The sequence below is a fragment of the Aethalodelphis obliquidens genome, unplaced genomic scaffold (genome assembly GCF_003676395.1).
Source record: "Aethalodelphis obliquidens isolate GAN/ISIS:26980383/991018 unplaced genomic scaffold, ASM367639v1 scaffold67, whole genome shotgun sequence".
In the NCBI taxonomy this organism is placed as follows: domain Eukaryota; kingdom Metazoa; phylum Chordata; class Mammalia; order Artiodactyla; family Delphinidae; genus Aethalodelphis; species Aethalodelphis obliquidens.
Window position 1 is genome coordinate 6380791 of NW_020838011.1, and position 24366 is coordinate 6405156.

Here is a 24366-nt window from a genome sequence, read left to right on the forward strand (position 1 = left end):
ATGTTCTAAACTTAGAAGGTACATCTTCTGTTAAAATATTTTTAAAAATCAGCTAGAGTTTTGTGAGATCAGGGAATTTTCTCCTTCAATATTCATAGTTAATTTGTTAGTATTTAGAAGAGTTAAAGTTCTGAACATTGCAATCATTTACTGTGATTGCTGAACTAGATTTGCTGATTTTGGCAAAAACCCTGAATAATGTAATTCTCTGTGTCAGTGCTTCAAGAAAAGATATTAATTTATTTTAATGTCTTTAAGATTTATGTTATTTTATAAAATCTAAAATAAAGCTTGAATACATCATTTATATCCATTTATTTTCAAACTTTATAAACTAGAAATAGACCACAAAAAATAACTCTCAGGGGCTTCCCTGGTGGCACAGTGGTTGAGAGTCCGCCTGCCAATGCAGGGGACATGGGTTCGTGCCCCAGTCCGGGAAGATCCCACATGTTGCGGAGCGGCTAGGCCCTTGGGCCATGGCCTCTGGACCTGCGTGTCCGGAGCCTGTGCTCTGCAACGGGAGAGGCCACAACAGTGAGAGGCCCGCGTACCGCAAAAAAACAAAAAACAAAAAACTCTCAGTTAAATATGAAATGTCAACACATAACAATAGGGCTCTGCTGTGTGTGCCTTGTGAGCTACAGTAAAAGCTGAGAAGAGAAAGGTCCACAGAAGATAAAAGAAATGTAATTCTTTGATCAGGACAGGTATGTTTCCCCCAAGATAAGGAGCTGAGGATTTAGATTTGGTTCCAGTGTGCAGTTCACTAAATTGCTTCATCTGAGTCAAGGGACAAGACATTTAATAAAGTTATAAATAGAGAACAATATGTCACAGGAAAAAAAAGCCTCTATTTTTTTCTTTTGAAGTTATATTTAAAATAATAATTTAATTATTTATTTTAAAAATCCTGATGGTTGTACATGATTATGTGATTATATGGCATGTTTCTTTTTCATCTTTACTCTTTCATTTTACTGTCTGTCATTTTCAAGGTTTATAATCAACTTACATTTTTTGCTAGAGTTTCTATGTAAAGAAAATAAATCAAAATATGTCAGTCAAATTTGGTCTTTTAAGCCTACATAAAAATTTAATGGAGTATTATGAAAGCAATTTAAAATTGACATTATTTTCTTATTCCTCTATATGTGCCATGTCGTTCATTATCTCTATGTAGTTTAGAACAGAGTTTTGATGTTGGCAATTTAGTATGGGTATAGAAGAATAAATTCTACATACATGGTGGTGTATACCATGGGTGATTAATGTAGTAGGCAATCCAAGAAGTGAATCCCCAATAAAAGGCACAACTCTACAAATAAAACACAATAAAAGTTAGGGAATATATATATATATATATATATAATATATATATCACATCATTTGAAGTCACCCCATACATTTATATGCCACACTGCAGCATTTTGGTATAAAAAATGTTATAAATTTTCTAAGCTAGTTAAATGGAATGCTTCTTCATTCAGTAAAGTAGGATTTTAAAAGTACCTATTTGATATCACTAAGAAAATGCATTTCTTTGCTCAACACTTGTTAATATAAATGAGGATTTAGAGAAATGTAACAATATATTTTATGAAGATTTTTCAAGAATAGCTTTTGTCTATCAAGTAGTATATAGGAGTGAAGTAATAAAAATAATAAACAGCTATTTTCCAACAGTAAATGAGTAAAAGAATGAATTATTTAATCATTAGTAATAATGTTTCTTGATTGATTATAGAGGGAAATGGCCTCATTTTAGGTGTACTAGGCTATGTTGCTGATCTTACATGACGAATTTTAATAACTTCTCTCAAAAGAGAAGCTAGTCTAAATGATTTTTTGAGGTTTGTAAAAGTTCTAGAGTTTACTGTTTCATTATAATAACAATAGAATGTCTGCTTGTTGAAATTCTAAGAAAACAGATATTTGCTAAAACTCAGGAATATTTTAGTAAAGAAATAATTCATTCTGAAACTAAATTTTAAATTGGAAAAAAATTAAAATAAATTTTACTTTGAATTGGAAAACTGAATTACACCATGTTATCTAATGTACATTTCCATTTCAATGTTCCAGAACATTTCCCGTTTTCTTGATAGTTAATTGATGGTTAATAACATTTGTATTTACCATTTTGGGGAAGAGCAAAGATATTGTCATTACACTGACACCAATCACAATTATAGGGTGTAGCATCATCATTTTAATCACACAAATGTATATTTATAAGAGGGTTTATATATGAGATTCTTCCTCTTCAAGTGGCACTTAATCTGAATTCAGTGCTAAGTATTTCCAAAATTAAAGGTGCCTAAAAGTATGTAACTTGTAACGTAAGGTCATGCCAAATATTTTATGTAATGTTATTGGTTGAGGGCAGCTCCAATGAACTAGATCGCTCAGGAAATGGCATTTCAGTAGCGGAATGTTTAAGATATGCTGATAAAGCTGAATAGAAAAATCTAAGCTTGAGAGAAATAAACATGATTTAATGATGATGTAGATGATCTAATACATAAAATTTCTCAATAACAATTAAAATTACAAAACATATCAGTTCCCACCTTTATCAAATTTTTCAAAGGTGTATGTCCTGCGGAAACCTTGTGAACAAATAAGGTTTCCAAAAGGTATCGGATATAGTGTATACAATGACAGAAGCAGGCCAAGCTAGAAAGAAAATAAAACACAAACACATTAAATTCCCTTCCAAAAAATCTGGGTCACCTTATATATAAGATGTTTTAATTTTTTTTTTTTTTTTAGTTTACTACAACTTTCTTTTTCTTTTTTTCTTTTATTATTTTTTTATGTGGACCATTTTTAAAGTCTTTATTGACTTTGTTACAATATTGTTTCTGCTTTATGTTTTGGTTTTTTGGCCTCGAGGCATGTGGGAATCTCAGCTCCCTGGCCAGGGATTGAACCCACATCCCTTACATTGGAAGGCAAAGTCTTAACCATTGGACCACCAGGGAAGTCCCTTTTTCTTATTTTTGAAGTTACATCTTTTTTAAAATTAATTTTTACTGGAGTATAGTTGATTTACAATGTTGTGTTAGTTTCTGCTGTATAGCAAAGTGAATCAGTTATACATATACATATATTCACTGTTTTTTAGATTCCTTTCCCATATAGATCATTACAGAGTATTGAATAGAGTTCCCTGTGCTATACAGTAGGTTCTTATTAGTTATCTATTTTATACATAGTAGTGTGTATATGTCAATGCCAATCTTTCAATTTATCCTTCCCCCACTTTTCCCCCTTGGTAATCGTAAGTTTGTTTTCTCATCTGTGACTTTATTTCTGTTTTGTAAATAGGTTCATTTGTATGCTACAACTTTCTATTTATCAGGAAATATTGTTTCTGGTAACCAAAACACAAGTTTTTTTGATATTTTTATTTTCTAGAAAATTTCTAAATTTATTTAATAATAAAAGTACTGTAACAACAGTTTCTATAAATTTACTTCTGATGACTCTCAAAATATTTCATAACAACAGTCATTAACTGTATGTTTACATCTGCCCAAGGAATATATATATAAATATAATAATTGTAAATATGCTCATTTCAAAATGCCTTAAGACTGAAGCAGAAAATTTACAACTTTAAAAGTATTCTAAACATACTTACAATGCATTTGACATTTTATAATATCCAAAATACTTTTTTCATTGTCTGATTGTCCTTTAGCAAGTACCATAGACTGAAAAAGTTGGAATTTCCTTTCCTATGGAGTCAATGCAGCTTTTGTTTTGTTTAGTTTGTTTTATGTTTGGTCTTTGACTGCCTAACATATTGCAGTATTTTGTGTTGCTTTGTTTTTGTTGCTATTCTAACATATCACCTCTTCTTGTCATTTATATAACTAATATTTAAAAAGTAGATGTCAAATATGATTTATAGAAGCATGTTTTCTTGTTTATATTTAAAATATTTTCTATTAAAATATGCATCTATTTTATTATAAATAAACCTGTAACACTTCAAAAACTATAATTGTTTTTCAAGAAAATCAATAAGGATCAAAGATCATATACTTAAATGTATAAAGGTTAAGCATAAAAATAAGCATTTCATTTACAATATGTAAAATCAAACATTGAGTCTACACTGTAAGTTTATATTAAACACAATGAATTAATGATTTCTGGTATTAATAAGAATGACTTTAGGGAAAACAAATAATCAAACAAAAACAAACCAACCTGGCTAAATCATTAGGGAATAGATCATTATTCATTAATTCATAAAAATATAATTGTGCACCTATTATGGGAGAGACATGTTCTGTGTGATGTGTATATCTAAGAACAATAGACAAATTCTGAAAGAAGTGAGAAAACAAAGTGTAGATATTTGGGGACAGAGCTTTCTAGACAGTAAGAGAAGCAAAAACAAACATCCTGATATAGGAGGTTGCATGTGGGTTCAAAGGACTGGTAAGAGAATCAGCATCTCTCTTAACTTCTTGGTTCTTTTGAAGAATATTTATATAAATACTTGAGTAGTAGAATTTTCCATTTTGTAAGAAAGCAGAAAAATTATCTTATGCCCAGCAATGTAGCAGAGCACTGAATGAGAAATTTTAATTTAAACTATGATTAAATTAGTTCACATATTTAATTTATATTTCACCATTAGGGCATAGATATTAGCATAGCAGCTAGCTATGACTTAATATCTGGATATATACCACTTTGCACATTATTGGACTTTGCACTTACCAAGTTTGATTTCATTCCAAAATATTCTATTTAATTATGGTTGACCTCCCTTCAAACATCAACTCTTTCTCTTTCCAGTGCTAAACTAATTGAACATCCATAAATAGGCTTGGGTCTCTTTTTCCCAAATGTAATATTTGAAAATATCTTATGTTTCATCAAGTAAGTTTCAAGGTATGAGGACTGTGAAAAAAGACACTTTATAGAGCTGCAAGGGAGGCAGTGTACCAGGTTTCTGTTGAGGAAGAATATGAAGGCAATGCTCAGATAAAAGGTTGACAATATAAGAAATTTGCTAACAGTGGACTTTGAATTGCAGAGGGCACAGTGGAAGGATTCCAGGAGTTGAGAAGGGCTCAGGAAAGGCAACAAAAAGAAGATTTTAGAGTTTTTTTTAGATGGAGTGTGGTATATGAGGGATGACCTGACCTCTACTAGACACTCAAATTTCAAAAGTAGTTTGTGTGTTTGTGTGTATCTCCTCTGAATGATTTAATATAAACTTCACGTATTTGCTCCTTAGGAAGAATGTGGAACAGATACATTTATCACTGAGAAGTTATAAAACATGCTGTGTTTGTGTTTAAGAATAATAACCAACTGTCGGTCAATTCCTTTGAGAATGCTGCTGGGGAAAAAAAAACGTGTTCTTTTTTCATGCTGTGATATATATCTGGTACACATTATATGTTTGATCTAAAAAATGAGGGCAATTACATTCACCTATGAACACTCCATCCCAGACTTTCTAAATGAATTGGGCATTCTCTTAACTTAAGAAAAAGAAAGGTAGACTTTAACATTCCAAAAGGCCCTGAGCAACTTGCCAGATACTGACCTGACTATGATCCCTGAGATCCAATCTCCCCTTGCTTCTCTGTGCCTCTACTCTCCTAGCTTTATGTCTGCTCCTACAAAGCATCAAACTGCTATGTACCACAGATAATTTCCATATGAAGATTCCTCAGATTTACTAGTTAAAATCTGACACGTCCCTTCAGAAAACAAAGAAAAATGTTCAAACATAACTTTCATAGAAAAGCCCATTTCAGAACTCACATCCAGATCAGGTTCCTCTGTTTTTATACTCTAAAAGTGCCTAATATAAAATAAATTTTCATGTAACTGGTTCATGTATTTATTCATACAGAACATTACTATTGAGTATTTTTTATAAATCAGGTAATGTGTTAAGCAGCAAAATTGACTGAGCACCAAAAGACACCCGTTATAGAAATTAAACTCTATAGAGGGAAAGACACAAATGACTATGTAAATATATAATTTTAAAGTAATAAACTGTATAAAGGAAAAACATTTTAGTAACATATTTCTCATTGAAGGAATAGGAATGGCTAATACTAAGTAATATTGAGCTCTATTTGAAGTTTGAAAAAAATAAAGAAGAGGGAGGCAATGGAGGAAGAGGGATGGTGTGTAAGGGCATGGTAGGTGTCAGGACAAGGGTGGTAATTGTGGCTGGAGTACAGAATTAAGAATGAAGGAAAGACAAATCTGAGATGAGAAATCCAGGAGTCAAATTATTCTCTGTCTTCTAGCATCCTTATGACCTGAATTTTGCTTTTTAATTCACTTAGAGTTTAGTCATTTGCCCAGGTTCCTTTTTTTTTTTTTAACAAATTTCTAACTCTACATGTCAATGTAGCATCTTGAATGATTATTCTTTCTCTTTAATTTGTTATTTGATATGAAGAGAGAAAGAGAGAGGGAGACTATTTCCACAATACGTGAAGAACTGTAGTTATATATTCTGCTTTGATAACTGTCCTGGTTAAAAGTAAAATTTAATTTTGTAATTTTTAAAACCTTTTTCTTCCAGTTTATTAGTTCAGTCATTATTTCTTTTCTACACAATGTTGCCCATGTTTTTAGGGAAGTATTAATATTTTGAGTCCTATATATGGCCTCTCAACTTTGTAATATTAAGCTTTTCTCTTGTTGATTGTGATCATTATTAACTGAAATTACCTCTGCTTTAAGGTATACTTAAAGTATTAAGTATATTAAGTAATAGTTCCTGTTTATAAACTTAAAAGTTGGCATGCATACATTACTTCTTGTTATCTAAAATATATTACCCTAAAATTCAATCCACTATAATTGTGTTTACAAAAAATATTTATTAGCATAATGTCTGTACTAGTTTGTCTCCTCCTTAATCTATATGTTCCATGTATATGTATTACTTACTGTACTACTGGGTGACGTAATCTTCTAGAGCTCTCTTTCATGTCATATATATATGGGATCCTCAAATAAAAGAGGAGATATATTAGCAGAGGTCCTGTGTATTCAGCCAAAAATACCTAAAAAAAGAAGGTGATTTAGATTAAACAGTACATTTTATAGATATGATTAAGATTTACTTAGGACCATAATAAGCATGTCCACAGACTTAGCTTGCTACGTAAATTGGTGAAATGGACAGGTGAGCATCTATTCTTGAAAAAGAACTAAATTAAGTGCTATCACAAATAGCAAGAAGTCTTCCTTGGAAGAATTAGCCAAGTGTTAAGGAAAAGGACAATCATAAATGGTTAATTTAACTAAAAATATTGAACATAATGATTTCTTCATACATAGTACACTGGAATTTTTATTTAATCAAACAATCATAAATGCATTTCTCATGTCTCTCCAGCCCCATACAAATGAATCTTCTGTGTTAACTGTCTTTGTCATTGAATGGAATGGGAAATAGTTTCTCTTTCTTTCTTTTAATCTTTTTATGGCCATGTCATTTTGAACTCAATTGATTTGACACTTATTCAGATTGAAATAATTTACTTCTCATTTTTGGAAATTTTAGATTAATTCTAATGAGTCTGAGTGAGTAGTTTTATAAGATTGACTTCTGAATTCTGGAGCTAAGTGGCAACCATGTATGTGGAGAGAGATATCCAATCTACAGAGACACAATCATAAAAATTGGAAAGATAATTGAAAATGAGACCTTGTGATTGCAGAAAGATAATTGACTTGTTTTCTAATAGTTTTCTGAATCTGGTGACTGTCAATTATTTGGTTTTGTTTTGATGCTAAAACCAGGTTAAAGTCACATTCTGAAAATTTCAGGCAAAAAAGCAAAAATAATTTCCTCTATGGGTGTTCAAAGAGAAGAGAAAGAATACAAACATGACAATGATTAATTCGACTGCCGTTACTACTTTGCTTTGTCTTTGCCAATTTTTATCATTTTTCTAAGGTAGGAAACTTGAAGTTGTACATATTTTGCTCAAAAATACAGGTGTTCACATTGATTATTAATTATGCTCTTATCTCTGGTGAGAATTTTGTATAGCTACATGGTTAAAATATATGATATATGAACATACATATATAATTACATATATATGTATATATACATACGTGTAAATAGCTATTTATACATGCAGGTTTCTTCAGTTATACTTTTTCTAAATGATATTTATTATCTCATGAGGCAAGAAAGACGTCTATGTGAGGATAAGAACAGTGCAACGTCCAATAAATTCAGTATTAAAGCAACATTTTTACTGAGAGAAGAGTATATTAATTTATGGCATACAACATTCCTGATTATTCAGATATGGAATAAAAATGTTTATCACTTTTTTTTTTTTTTTCGGTACGCGGGCCTCTCACTGTTGTGGCTTCTCCCATTGCGGAGCACAGGCTCCGGACACGCAGGCTCAGCGGCCATGGCTCACGGGCCTAGCCGCTCCGCGGCATGTGGGATCTCCCCGGACCGGGGCATGAACCCGTGTCCCCTGCATCGGCAGGCGGACTCTTAACCACTGCACCACCAGGGAAGCCCTGTTTACCACTTTTGAATATCTGATAATATAATCTAGTTAATAATACTCTAGAACAATTAGGATAGTGATTGTTTTATTACAACAAAAAGTTTAAAATATCTATTTCAATGCCTCTGACCTAGTCAAGTCAATTTTGAGCAAGTTCTATTGTAATATGGCAGAAATGAAAAATGTTGTAAACAATAGTTAACCTGACCAAATGTCACTCTTTATTAAGTTAGTAAAAATGTTATCACAAATATGAAACTTTTTTGGATCAGAGAAAATTAAACTACAATCTTGTCTCCATCATCTAAAAAAAATCAGGGGAGCCTGCTAGCTTACAATAATATGTTCTAGAAGACCCAGCATTTTATCACAAATATTGTTCATGCTGAAACATGGGGGTTAAAAGAGTACCGAAGTATGAAGGATACATCCGGACCTGAAAGAACTGGAGGATAATAACAAATAACTTTTAGACAATGCATCTTTCAAGCAAAATGTCTATTTGGGTGCAGATAGAAGGAATAGAGATGTTTGATTATATTTAGGAAGTAATCAGAAAATAGATTTAGAGTAAAGAAAAACAAGAGCCATGCAGAGAAATATTAATAAAACAGACTTCTGAAACAGGAATTGCTCTTCTTCTACCAAAAAAGAGTAAAAACAAGACTAAAGCCAAAGTAAACATACAAACATATGTATTTACAGGTATACAGCCTAAGCAAAGCAGGTGAATTTACAAAGACTGGGAATTCCATAATCTAAAAGTTTAATAGAGATTCTATATTCAAAATAAGCAGATGCACTTTCTTTTTACTTTGAAGATATATACTACTTTTAAATTCCAATTTATTTCTGACATCAAGTTATTTTCATGCATCTCCTTATAGAAAGTTCTCTGTTTTAAACTTAGGTGTTGCTTTAAATGTAAAATCCATTATTTCTACTAGGCAAGCTATGTAATTGGGATTTTTGGAGCTTCTGTGGAATATTCAAATTGGTATATATCTAAATTGAAAAGGAAGAAGGCAATAAGCTGTTTAGAGAATATAAATTGAAACATTCAGCTGCAATTGTTGTGAACTGATTAAGACCCTTGTACTTAGACTGCACTTAATGTATTTCATTCTCCCTTAATTTTTTTTTTAGTCCTGTCATTATTAGGGTGGTGTTGGTTTTACTTATTTTCTAAAATAGCAATTGACAGTCAGAAGCAAAATAAATTGCACATTTCACAGTTGTTGGAAATTGCTGACAAAAATAAAGTAGTGCCAACCTTAATTTTCCAAAGATAGGAGAGCTACTAAGTAAAACTACAAAAACATTTCCCAGTAGTAATATCACTTTTTACTCAGTGAATACTATTGAAGGTAATATGATACTAGAAGGGTTTTCTTAAAAGAAAAAAAAAACTATTATATGTATAACATATAATGGAGAATTCTATTCCCATGTTATTCAAACAAACCATCCTAATGAGATCAGCAAGAAAAATTGATCGAAATGTTTTTCAGCCTCCAAAGAGCTACTGAGTCACTGAAGAATTAGAAGGTCAAGACGTTTTAAATGGAGCTCCAGAGAAATGATTGACCTGGGATATGAAGCTTGGTAACAGCCTGATAAAAAGACCAAAACTTTTGAGGGTGCTTGAGAATGGAAGTACAAAAATTATTGCTTGGTATCTTTCAAAGACAGAGGTGGCTCTATAAAATCTCCAGGATTTGGGCTGGGACCTAGAAGAGTTACAACTTAGGAGTGAAGATGAGGCAGAAATAGATCTGTCTTCATAGATACTGAAGCTCAGTCTGAAATCATTTTAATCATGGATTGGAATGAGATGACCTGTACACAATAGTGCCATTAGTCCATCTGCAGAATGATAGATTATCTTTGAAAGACAATAACATCATCCTAGGCCTCAAGTTATCTTTAAATTTATTCACATAAATTTTCCCACACTAAGTCAGAAATATGAAGGTATACAAGGAGTGAAGATATTATGACCATAACGAAGGACATTGAAAACAGGAGAACTAAAGATTCACATAACAGAATTATCAGTTAGATTTAGAAAACAATCTTTTAATGTTCAAAGAAAAATAAAAGATTGAGAATTGAGGCAGATATTTGAAAACTCTGAAAAGTATGAAAACGTAATATAAATCCCAGAAGGAGAATACAAAGAGAATAACAGAGAATCAAAAGATGACAAGATTATGCTAATTTTTCAAATTAAATATATATCAAACCATAGATTCAGATAACACATAAACCCAAAGCAGGATAAATAAAACTACAATCATAGCTATGTACACCATAATCAAACTTCTGATAATCAAACAAAAGTAGAATTTTAAATAAGCCAGGGAAAAGACCTAAGGAGTACAGTAGACTTTTCAACAAAAAAAATGGGAGTCAGAAGTCAAAATAATGCAGTTTTGTGAAGTAAGGACAAAAATAACTGCCAACATGTATTTTTTTCTGAAAAAATATTCTCAAAGAATAGAAGTTAAATAAGTTCAATAAATACATTTTAAGATGAACAATAATTGAGAGAACTCATCAAAGACAGAACCAGAATAAAGCATTAAAAGTGTTTTTAAGGAAGAAGGAAAATGATACCAGATGTAAGCTCAGTATTAGAAGGAAAAACGAAATTGCAGTGAAAAGGATAAATTTAAATAAAGATTGGCCACGTGATATTATAGTAGTGGATTTTAACTTTAAAGTATATAATTAAAATATATCACAGTAATAGAAAATTCAGGAGGAGCCTAAGTACCTTAAAGGTATTCAACTCTCTGTGAAGTATTTTCACATTAATAAACAAACAATTTTACTAGTATTTAATATTTTAAAGATGCACATTATAATCTCTTGGGTAATCACTAGAGTTAGTGAAAAATAAGATATAACTACCAAAATACCAGAGAGGCTAATAGAAAAGATAGTATGACAATTAATCCATATGGAGTAAGAAAAAAAAAATAGCCAACAATAGATTAGGACACATGAGGCAAATTAAAAATAAACATTAAGTTTGACAATTAAAAAATAGACAATTCTTTATAATAAAAAACTATGATTAAAACGTAAAATATTAAACTATTAAACCATTAGAAGAACTCATAAAAGAAAAACTCCTGGCAAAAGTTTCTTACATATGATAGTGAAGGCAAGATCCTTAAAAGAAAACATTACTAAATTAGGTTGCATTAAAATTGAAAACTTTTTGTACAGCAACAAAAGTCCTGTTAAGAGGGTGAAAAGACTAGTTAAAACTGAGAGAAAATATTTGCAAACCACGTATCAGACAAAGAACTTGTATGTGGAATATAAATGTTACTCTTAAAACTCAACAGTGGTCCCAGAGAAATAAAAAACTATGTTCATACCAACACCTACACTCAGATAGGTAGTAGCTTTATTTGTAACAGCAAAATACTGACAACTAGTCAAATGTCTGTCAATGGGTGAATAATTAAACAAACCCTGTTACATACATACAACTGAGTACCACTCACCAATAAAAAGAAGCTAAGTATTGATATACATGCAACAGCCAGTATGGATCCCAAGGGCACTATGCTTAGAGAAAAATAAACGTCAATCAAAAAATATTTGATTCTGTTTATATAGCAATTGCCACATGACAGAAATATAGAGTTGAAAAACAGATTGGTGGTTGCCCCAGGATAGGAAAAAGAGTGTGTGAATACAGAGGGGTAATATGAGGGAGTTCCTTTGTGGGAATGAATAATTCTGTATCTGATTTTGGTGGTGAATACATGAATCTATGCAAGAGATAAGTTGCATAGGACTATATACACACATGAATGAATATAAAAATAGTGAAAACTGAATAAGATCTTTAGTTAATAGGATTTGTGTGATGGGGATTATTATATTATTATAATAAACCTTTCTCCTAAGTCTTCCAATAAGTTCCATGAGGCAAGAGTTTTCTCAATATTCTGTAACAAACTCTTATTTCATGAAAATTATTAAAATCTTAATTTTGACTTTGCTAAATTGAAGAGATTATTTCTTACAAAGAGAATACTTATGATAGGGCTTCCCTGGTGGCGCAGTGGTTGAGAGTCCGCCTGTCGATGCAAGGGACACGAGTTTGTGCCCCGGTCCGGGAAGATCCCACATGCCGCAGAGCGGCTAGGCCCGTGAGCCACGGCCGCTGAGCCTGCGCGTCCGGAGCCTGTTCTCCGCAACGGGAGAGGCCACAGCAGTGAGAGGCCCGCGTACCGCAAAAAAAAAAAAAAAAAAAAGAATACTTATGATAATGCTTTTATTATAGGAGTACATTTTAATATTTTATGAATGTGCAAGAACGTTATGTGTGGTAAAAATATTGCTTTTATTGTATAATTTGGTTGATATAAAGTGGGTGTGACTGCAATATAATGTGTATATTTTTAGCATTTAATAGGACTGACTCATTTGGAGCAAAAGAGTGTGTGAACCATAGGGTTGATTTTAAAATATCCAGCCTATTTTCAGAGTTCTCTTTGTCACCTAAATGACTTTCTTCCCAAATAAGCTATAATTTTCTAGTACAATTATCATAGAATTCTACCTTAGCACTTTTTCTCCTCAGTGCTTATCCAAATGCTGCAGCTGGAATTTCTTATGAACTCACAGTTATTGTCACTCACTCTGATATTATTTCTGTAGACAGAATTCCCTTTTCATTATAAATGTGGACAAAGACTCTGTGAATATTTTAACCTTCGAAAATCAAAATCTGCTAGACTAAAATCTCTTTTAGCAAAGGTCTGTAGATATCACATTTAAACACTAAGCCCTTTGCTTATTTGATGCATGTATTAGTAGGTTGTTTTGTAAACATTATGATATACTTCACAAGGATTCAGAATACTATAAACTCAGTTTTTAGTGCAACAAATTAGTACTCAGAGGCTCAGAAAATCTTGGAAACTAAAGGAACCATTTAACCAAACACACTAAAAGAATTATCTAAATACAGGAAGATAATGTATGTTAAAGGAGAAATTGCTGGAAAAGTAAAGCATGTGACAACATTTTGATTAATGAATGTAAACTGGAATTTCTCCTTTTGAGAATTAAATAACAATGTATAAATTATCATGTGTCTGTAATAATTTTAAAAATTGATTGTTTAACTATAAAGGGAAAACTCAAAGCACTATGCTGGCAAAAGAAAGCCATTTTGAATAGAAAATATTAAAAGTAACCATATCACAAATATTAAATAGAAGGTAATCAGAAAAAAACTTTTAAAATCTGAACAATATAAAAATAGGTTTAATTTAATTGAATAATAGAATGATTGCACTAGTCAAAATTATTTATCAGATTAACTCCTTAACTGCCTGTCACTAAATATCACATAGCTTCATAGCTTCTTTCTACTGAAGATATTCCATCTATTCCATTACTCATGAATATGTCAATACTTGTGAAGTAGTGTCAAGTATTTTATGTTTCTTAGTCCTCCTGTTTTTTAATATGGTCTTCATTCTTCTAATGTTATTGGATTCAGTTGCCACCACTTTGAAAACACCTCCTTCAAGAAAATCAAAAGAATGCCCCACCCTTCACAACACAAAGAAGTCTTACTACTTCACTCTCAGTCTTTAAAATGTCCTCCCCACTGCCTTGGAACATTTTTTATTGAATATTCTCTCTCTACTCTTTCCAAACAAATGGGTCTTCATTATCCCGAGGCTCTTAGAAGGAAAAGTTGAAGAAACACTATGTAACTGACAAAGCATAGGGAAAACAGAAAGCCATCGGTCATAAGATAGATTGACATTTAAAAAGGGTTTATCCTCCTTTCAACCATGTATTTTCATTTCTCCAATTCTTGAATGGAAATTTGGCCACTGATCATAGTCAGAATGGAAAATTTAAAATACCTTTAGTGCAATATTTTGTTTCGCTATGAATTTATTTGACAGAAAATGTCCTCTATGTCAACAAATTACGTCAAAATGTGGGACATGTTTATTGCATTTCAAATCGATACTTACTGTAGTCCAACTGACTTGTTGACCTAGGTCTGTAAAATAAAGTGTGACAATGGAGGAAGATGCAACACTTTGAATGGTTATGTAGTCCTTCAAAAAGGGCCCACCTTAAACGACAAGGAAATATCATTTTAATACAATTTCAAGGCATAATGGTAAATAATTTTAATGCGAAACCAGTGAAAGCTAAGGATGAATTTTACATAGAAATTGCAATTTACAGTAAATCTTTAAAGTAAGATAACGTGAATAAACCCATTTTATAAAATATATCTGGCAAAATTTCAAATACACGCGAGGGAGTGCTTGTTCCTTATATGGGGTGAGGGTAAGGGTGTGTCCAGAGATAGGGCCAGAGGGGTGGCTTAGGTGTTTTGCCCACCTCTTAGGTGGTGTTGTGTGCAGGGGGCATGCGCAGCACCCTGCTCTTGCTCCCGACCCCCCCGGAATATGTGGGCCCAGGAGACCATGCCTAATGGAAGCCCATCCATCTATATGATACTTTGACCATTTAAGACCACTGAATTTTCTGCCTGAATTAACTCAAGTAATACATTTTTGGGGGGCATTTTCTCCCAAGAATGGGCCAGACACTAAGGTGCATACTTCTAACCTTACGGGTTTGTCAAGGCTGTTTTATAATGGGTATGGATGGTTGGAGTCAGGGATGGGAAGAGAAGGACCAACTCTACCCATGCTTCAACTTTCTGTTGAACAAATCTAATGGTTCTAAGAATTAGAAATTCAACACTGTACTTCCAGGACATTATGAAGTATATTAATCGCAGTAATAAGAGAGAGCACATTTTAGTTACCAGTTTGTATGACAGATTTATTGCAATAATGACTGCAATTATTCACCATTACCATAACAACACCATTTGCAATATAACTTTTAGTTCCTTCTATTAAGAGTTGGTGTCTATTTTCCCATCCCTTGAATATAGGCTAGCCTAGTGTCTTGCTTTGACAAATAGAATGTGGGACAAGGGATCATATCCCAGTTCTAAGCCTGAATCTCATGAATTCTTGAGTGCTTGTGCTCATTTATTTGCACCTCTGACGCCACCATGATAACAAGCCCAGAATATTCTGATGAAGCATAGAGCAGAGAGGAGTGACTGTAGTCATGGCCATCTTAAAAAGGTCAGTCTTCAACAATCCGCCAGTTGACTGTAGCTATTTGAGTGAGATTAGCCAAGCAAAGCCAAGTTCAGCCCAGCTCAGCAGAAGCACTGAGCTAAATAAACCTTTGCTATTTTTCACATAAAAATCAATTGCTTACTCTTTTATTTGTGTTTTAGCAGTCTTTTGTGTCAGGAAACTGTAAAGGACTCTAAATTCACATGGCATCATTACTTATAGTGCAATCATTCTGGCAAATGTATTCTGGCGCAACTATAATGTAAATATTCATGCCTTGCTTTGTTTTGGTGTTAAGTCTTTTTCCTTAATATTAATAGTTACAACTATGTTCAATGAAGCATCTACCACGTACAAATCATTATAGCATTTTATAAACATAATCCTATTTAATACTTACAAACCTTCCCCCCCACAAACACACATAAAAAAAAACATGTTAGGTTCTTTATTAGCTCTACTTTATAAAAGAAGACTCTAAAGATAAGTAGAAGAGTCAGGTTTAAAATTCTGCATTACTGCAAATAACCTCTTCTTGGCACCATGTCCTGCTTGTATTACTAAATGCATTGATTCGTTTTTTAAAATATGCCATCATATTCCTATCAAAGAACACTTGGAGGGTTATACTTTATTCAGATCACACCCTGGAACACTTAACCAGGTATATAAGTGAGGGGAAAGTAAAAAGTCACATTCACCAGAAAGGGTGAAGTAACAGAAATCCCCCAGTCCCATATAGTGTCCTTCAAATTGAAGTTACACTTGACATTGATGCCTGTGGCATTCTCAGTTTTCTTTATATAAGAGTCAAGTTCAGAAAACAAAACCACTATTTCATTTTATGTTATTTCAGTATCCGTGTGTTGAAAGGTATTTATGTGCCTGGCACATACTATGCCCTGCAGAGGCAAAAATAAACAAGACAATGATTCTCTTTTAAACTCTAGCCAGATGGGAATTTGTCTTGAACAATTGAGTTTGGAAAAATGTGAGACCTTAAGAAAGTGTGACTTTTAAGAATGATGTGGATTCCTATGTTTTCAACATAGATATCTCATAGAAAGATGGAATATTTAAGATAACAATGAAAACAGAATATCTTAGAGAAATGCAAGAAAATCATCATTTGTCCTTAAGTGAATGTGATATCTAAGAAATGATACACTGAATATTAGGAAAAGCAAAAACTGCAGAAAAATAAAATTCAGTTCACAATTGAATGGAAAAATTTAGATATTGAAATTCCTTAATAGATGCCTCTTGTAGACTTACTATCATGGACCTGAACTGAGTAGCCCCCCCAAATTTACATTCTACCCACAGTTTTTATTTAACAAGTCCAAATTTAAGGTCATGTTGATGCAATGTCAAAAACAATGATTCTAAACAGGATTCCCTTTAGTGTGTATATTTATAAATTTTCTGAATGGAGAATAGGGTTTGAAATTTTGAAATACTTGAGGGTTATTAATGGATACAATACTTTTCCCTATAATTCATTCATTCTGTTCCTACTTACCTCCCTTATTCTGTTTTTAAATAGAAAAAAAAAGAAAACAGAGCTAAGCTGTATCCCTGAGTATATATCAGGAAGCAGTAGATTGCAGGAATATAGCAGTAAAAGCTTTTGATACAGATGTTAGTTCAGATCCTGTCTCCAATACACACTGACAGTGAATGTGTGAAATTTATTTCTGTAAGACTAAAATTCCTTGCCCATAAAAGGGGAACATTACCTTTTTGGGAGGATCAAATGAGATAATATATTTAAAGTATTTATTACAATACCTGCCATTTAGTAAGTGATAAATAAATATTATCTATTGAGACAGCAAAGGGACTCAAATAAATAGATTCGTGAAATTGGTTCTTACCACGTTCTAGCTGCAGGCCCACTCGAGAAGGGTACCACTTTGGACCTATTCAATGAAAAATAACATTTAATTGTAAGCACAGGTGTAAACACATTTTATTTATTTATTTTTTAAATAAATACATTTATTTATTTATTTATTTATGGCTTCATTGGGTCTTCATTACTTCTTAGGGGCTTTCTCTAGCTGTGGTGAGAGCGGGCTACTCTTCGTTGAGGTGTGCGGGCTTCTAATTGCGTTGGCTTCTCTTGCAGAGCACAGGCTCTAGGCATGCAGGCTTCAGTAGTTGTGGTACGTGGGCTCAGTAGTTGTGGCTTGCGGGCTCTAGAGAGCAGGCTTAGTAGTTTTAGTGCACGGGCTCTGCGGCATGTGGGATCTTCCCACACCAGGGCTTGAACTGTGCCCCCCTGCATTGGCAGGCGGATTCTTAACCACTGTGCCACCAGGAAGCCCTAAACATATTTTAAAAGCAATAGTTTCCATTGGAAGACAGATTAGATCTCAGGAAGTGAATAAAAAATATCATTCAGTGCCAGAAATGGAGATAGTGGTTATCCTTTGCAGGGTGCTGAGAAGCACTGTGGATAGTTCTGGAAGAAAGCGTGATGGGAGCTTTAGGAGTGGTGTTTTTCTGCTTTTTGATCTGAGGACTTTTTAAGTAGTTGCATTCAATTTGTGGACATGTTCTAAAATAAGTGACCTATGACTTGTGTGCTTTTCGAAAATTATTCTTCAAAAAATAATCTTAAACATCTTCATTTAAAACTGGAGAACTCTGACTTCATTTAAGATTTATTTAACATTAGCATGTGAAAGTGAGTTATTTTCTCTATCAGGAGTAAGACACTCTATCAGAATAATATATACCATCGACTTTTAGTATTATGGGCATATTAATTATAGCAGAATCATCACTTTAGTATCTTCTACTTATACTACTATTAGTAATACATAGATTACTAAAAATTCTATCTGGTTAGGAAAATCAAAATACCTTTATTACACACTGCCATAAAAAAAAAATGTTGGTTCACAATTACCAGAATATAATTATTTTCTCTTAAAATGAATTCTATGTTACTATTTTAAAGTCTCTATTGAAAATTTAATTCTTAACTTTGAAGTACAATTTTAAGCACATTCAGTTAATAAAAAATAAAAGAAGAAATCATCAAAAGAATATTCCACAGTTGTTATTTCATTCTCAAAACATTACTTTCTAAAGTGTCAGAGTAATTAATGATAACATGGCATAACTAGACTATTGGGATCAATTCTTTCTAAATTTACTGCAAAAAGACAACTATACATGCAAGTTCTCATGGACAAAAAACTCATAAGTCAAAGCTTGTAATCACAAGTTAAAAGCTATTTAGGATTATATCTAAACAAAATTTAGTAATAGCAAGGCAAATGAGGAAGACACAGACATTTAACTCTGACATTTGATTCTTTTTAATTAGAAAATATGCAGGTAAAGAGACTTTATTTTTGTTTTGTATTTACTAATAATTGTTATTATTTATATAGCCATTTGTTGTTCTGAAATGCATGTTAACATCATCTGTTGAAAAGCATTTATAAATAGCTATCTTTATTATTCATACTGAAAATCTGCTGCCAAAGAAGCATAATGGAAACAAATGCAAAGAGATGTCTACAGTTTTAATTGTTTCCAATTATGGATATTGAAGAAAAGACAAAACTTATAACATTCCATTTATATTTGACAAATAGTCATTGAGCACTTATGATTAGTGTGCATAAGCTGTCAAGTTCTGTCCATTTTAACAATATTCATGTAAAACATCATTTTTAATAGCACTTTATGATGCCTTTAATGGTGGAAATGCCAACGCAAAACTTACTCTATCATTTTAGGCAAATAGATATGTCTATGAACTAGATGAATCAATACTGGCTGAATCCACAATGATCAGTCAGAGGAGTCAGAAGCTCTAAACACCTTCAGGGAAAACCATGTCCTTCCAACTCTCTCATCAAGGATAAATTATAAATCTACTTATGAAATAAACCCGGCACTTAATGGTTGTGATCTTTGAATACTGTGTCCTAGTGAAAGAGAATTAATAACTGCCTATTAAAGCTATAGATTAGTTTCAGTCATCTTTTCAAAGAGCAAAGCATACATTTTCTGAAATGCTCTGTGATTGTTGGGGTGAGATGGAATAGGCTGGAAGAACAGCAGAGAAAAAGACAGTTTATAAGGGATAAAGGACCCATGTTGTACAAGGTTTTTTAGCATATATGAATGGTCTAGAATATTATTTATAATGCTGAGTACATTTGAATTTGGACAACTGGCTCACAGCTGAATTATGACTGTGTAGTAGATCTAATGCATCTGCCAGTATCTTAAATTACTTAAGGTATTGAACTTGACTTGTGTAACTCCTGTCATATTCTAGGCATGACTTCACGTTCTATCCTTGATGAATGGAAGTGTTCATATCACTATGTAGTAACATCCTAAATAAGTAATGTCTGCATGTAATTCAAATATATTTATTTTAGTAAGATAGGGTTTTCTAAACTGCTTGTGACCCATTAGTAAGTTGAAAAATAGAATTAATGTTATTCTCAGCATTATATAAAGGAGTAGAATAGAATAAAGCAGAAATGGATTGTCATGGCACTGGATGTCATATATTAGGATAAACTCTGGATAGACAGGTTCAGTATTGTTTCTTTTCTTTTTTTTTTTTTTTAACATCTTTATTGGGAGTATTGTTTCTTGAATTTTTGTTTCAATAACTTAAATTGTAGAGATACATTTGTGTTTTTATAAGATTAATGTTCATTCTTTATTCTGAATAATGGATCTAATATATATATATTGTATTTTATTATAAAATAAAATACATTTCCTAAAGCTCTGTATTATAGAGTTTTTTATAAAAATTGGCATCAGTGATTGAATTAAATCCTGTAAGATAAATAAAACAGAATTAAAGGTTTGAACATTTTCTTTCTTCAAAAAGATTTGTTTTAAAATTTTGAAACATAAAGGAAGAGGGCAATAATATAATTATATTGGACATAAATCATCTAAAATATGTTATAAGCTACATACACTCAAGTACATATGCCAAGATGTACCTAAGAACATGTTGACTGCCATCATTTTATTATGATTGGAATTCCTCTTATAGAATATTGATCAACAGTATAAATTTTAACTGAAATGCACCATTCATATTTCCAGGTATTCAATTTTAGAAATGACAAAAGTCAGCAATAGAGAAATATTTTATTCTTGACTCACTGATGGCATGTGTTCTATCTTTGTGTATATGAAAATATAGAGCCAATTAGTAGTTACAACATACAGACTAAAGCATGCATAGATTAAATTATTTAGTGTGGTATAGTTTATAAGGTATTAAAATTATTCTTGTTAGTTCTTGATTACACATGGTATTGAATACTTAAATGAAACATATGTGTCATATTAATACTGAAAGAGGAGAAATTTAGAAGAAAAAGTACTATAGGAACTTTTCAGAAATAATTAGTATCCTTCATGACCTAGAACTTGACTCCCTTACATAAGACTCTAGGTAAAACTTGCCCCCTAACCTCTACCATTTTCTTGATCACCAGTCCTACTAGGAGGGAGAAATTCTGAGAACAGTTAAGGATTAATTAAAGAAACCACTTAATTAACATGGTGGAATATTCATAGCGGACCACAGAGACGTTTGGGGAAAGAAAGCAGTGATTTATTTTTGTTGTTTACATCTTGGGTTCTTTGTGGCTGGTGCGGTGAGATGGGATGAAGAGTAAAGAGAAATAGAATGCAGTTCTTAAGAATATGCTATGCAGAGCTGGCTGTGTTCAAGAATTTAGCATAAGTAAGATAAAACAATGTTGTACAAGTTTCTATGCGGCTCAGTTCAGTGCCTCAAAATTCCATAACTGCATGTAGGAGAAAACAAGTGAATTTGTCTGGGTTGTTCACTGTGACCTACCACTAGATACAAGTGTTGCAGTCAGAGTTAATCTGGGAGATGACAGTTCCAGAGAGGAAGAAGCAAAGAAGGCCCATATTTTCTAAATAATTGATATATACAGGATATTAGGAAATACATTTGAAATGTTCAGAAAAATAAATATGTGACATGTCAACAAAACCTTTAGGTAATAAAGCCTCAAAAATGTAGCATCATAAATTTAAAGTGTATTAATTGTTATTTTCAATAACCCATTTGAAAAGTGAACTATATATAATTAATGTGTTTATATGTAATATAAATATATTATATATTAACTTTTTTCAAATACAAGTACATATAAAAGGACTATGTGTATATATGTATAAAACAATGCAGATTCATTTTAAGGTTAAAAATATAAAAAATGGAAAAAATAGTTATATGAATAGATGAATAACAAGACATTAATACAAAAGAACCATTTAGAATTCTATCTGGAATAATAAAGTCTGGCATAATGTGAATATGTACTAAAAGTTAATATAATGCAAAATCTCTTAATGATATTCCCTATATGAAAATTAATAAAGGAAGGATATCATCAATATTTGATGAAGAGGTTTTCATGGTAAATTTCTGAGCATAGAACACTGCATTTCACCTTCAATAGACTTTTTTCTTACCCCAGAAAATGACAGTAATACTATAAATGCTAAAATAAACATAATTAGAAGACCATTAAAATCCTATAGGAAAGAAACATTTTTTTAAAAAATCTCTAAAACTTATGAAATCAACTTGATTTAATCTAAAATGATTTCCTGAAATGAACTAAAATAACTGCAAGTGTAATTGAAAAACAATTGTGAACCAGTAGCTGCTAAGTGCATTTCAAATGGCATCCCATTTCAAGATAACCTTGTAAGGCAAGCAAATAAAACCAGAGTGTAATGAGAAATAAATTAAAGGAACTATAAGCATGAGGTAAAATAAAGAAATTAATTTTCCAGAAGAGGGATGGTAGTAGTCTCCTGTGCTTAAATTCTATGACACCAGATCTGAGTTTTGAACATACATCTATACACAGCACTTTGAAGAAAAGATAACAGGCAAGAGGCCATTTGTTGAAAACATCAAGCATGATGATTGGTCTTGAAATGCTGCTTTTCATGAGGTGATTCTGAAACATTGTATATATTTTATCTAAAGAAAAAGATTTAGGGGAAAATGAAAGTAATTTTTAAATACTGAAAAATTATTAAGCAGAATAAAAACAAGGACTATTAAAAACACCTTTAGGGTTAACTGGAAGAAAGAGTATTTGTGCAAGGTAAGAATTTCACTGAAAGTGGTTAACCACTGGCTTCCTCTCATAGATATGTGTAATGTGAATATTTAAAAGGTAATGTAGCATAAATTCCTCTATTTTGTGGAGAGGTGGACTGAAAAACTTTTAAGATACATATCACTTCTCAAAAAAGCATTTATTAATAATTCTGTATTATTAAAAAATGAATACCTGAAACTTTGTATCAGGTTTTGTCAATCATCCTAATAATATATATTTTTAATCCTTGCTTAAGGTAAATTAAATTAAGAAAAATAATTGGCATAATAAGCATAAACTACATAACATGCATAATGCTTGTATGTATAATAAGCAGACATAAAATTTTTCATCATAGAATATTCATACTGTAAAATTCTTCAAAATATATCTACTATTAATCATAACAATGAAAAAGATAAGGCCAAGTATGATGAAATTATTTGCCTAAATTAAATCAATGATTTAATGGTTAAGTCTGGTCTAGCACCTAAGACTCTCAATTCTCAATTTACTAAACTTTCTAATATACCGTGTTTTATTTTTTTTCTGATTCTTTTATATCAGTAAATAGCATGTCAAAGAGTAGTAAAAGGAAAGCAATAAGTGAAGGACAGGAAAATGAATATATGTAGCCACTCTTATTCCTCAATCCCTTGATTGTTCTAAGCCTTAACTGGGACTTTTATTTTATTTATTTATTTCTTATTGACATATAGTTGATGTACAATATTATATACAAATGTACAATATAGTGATTTGCAATTTTTAAAGGTTGTACTCTATTGATAGTTATTATAAAATATTGGCTATATTCCCTTTGTTGTACAATAAATCCTTGTAGCTTATTTTATATATAATAGTTTGTACCTCTTAATCCTCTACCGCTATGTTGATCCTCTCCCTTTCTGTCTCCCCACTGGTAACCACTAGTTTGCTCTCCATATCTGTGAGTCTGCTTCCTTTTAGTTATATTTACTAGTTTGTTTTATGTTTTTAGATTCCACAGATAAGTGATATCATACAGTACTTTTCTTTCTCTGTTTGGCTTATTTCACTTAGCATAATACCCTCCAATTCCATCCATGTTGCTGCATATGGCAAATTTTCATTTGTTTCTATAGATGAGTATTAGTCCATTGCATATATCTATATCACATCTTCTTTATCCATTCATTTGTTGATGGACACTTAGGTTGCTTGCATATCTTGGCAACTGTAAATAATGCTGCTATAAATTTTGAAGTAAATTCTTGTTTCCTCTTATCTTTTTTTCTGTTATGCATATTAATGTCTTTGAAATTGAAACATTTCAGTAGCAAATTTAAAGGACAAAAGAATCATGTCAGTTATAAATGGTTTAAATGGCATATCACTGTTTGTATTGCATGATCTGTGGACTCTCTCTGGATGGAAACTTATTGCAAGTTTGCCAAATATATGATCATTTACCTGTGTCTTTTTTTTTTTTTTTTTTTTTTTTTTTTTTTT

The 24366-nt window shown here is 31.8% G+C and overlaps 1 protein-coding gene across 1 annotated transcript in view; it reads right to left on the reverse strand.

The window, feature by feature from the left end:
- Positions 1 to 24366, reverse strand: part of TECRL (trans-2,3-enoyl-CoA reductase like) — a 90610-nt gene that overhangs the window by 25332 nt on the left and 40912 nt on the right. Inside the window, exons 3-7 of the mRNA XM_027089635.1 lie at positions 17593 to 17637; positions 14576 to 14679; positions 6955 to 7070; positions 2574 to 2679; positions 1246 to 1318 (exon numbers count right to left, since the gene is read on the reverse strand). Coding sequence (XP_026945436.1) covers positions 1246 to 1318; positions 2574 to 2679; positions 6955 to 7070; positions 14576 to 14679; positions 17593 to 17637 — 444 coding nt within the window. The remainder of the gene's footprint in view (positions 1 to 1245; positions 1319 to 2573; positions 2680 to 6954; positions 7071 to 14575; positions 14680 to 17592; positions 17638 to 24366) is intronic.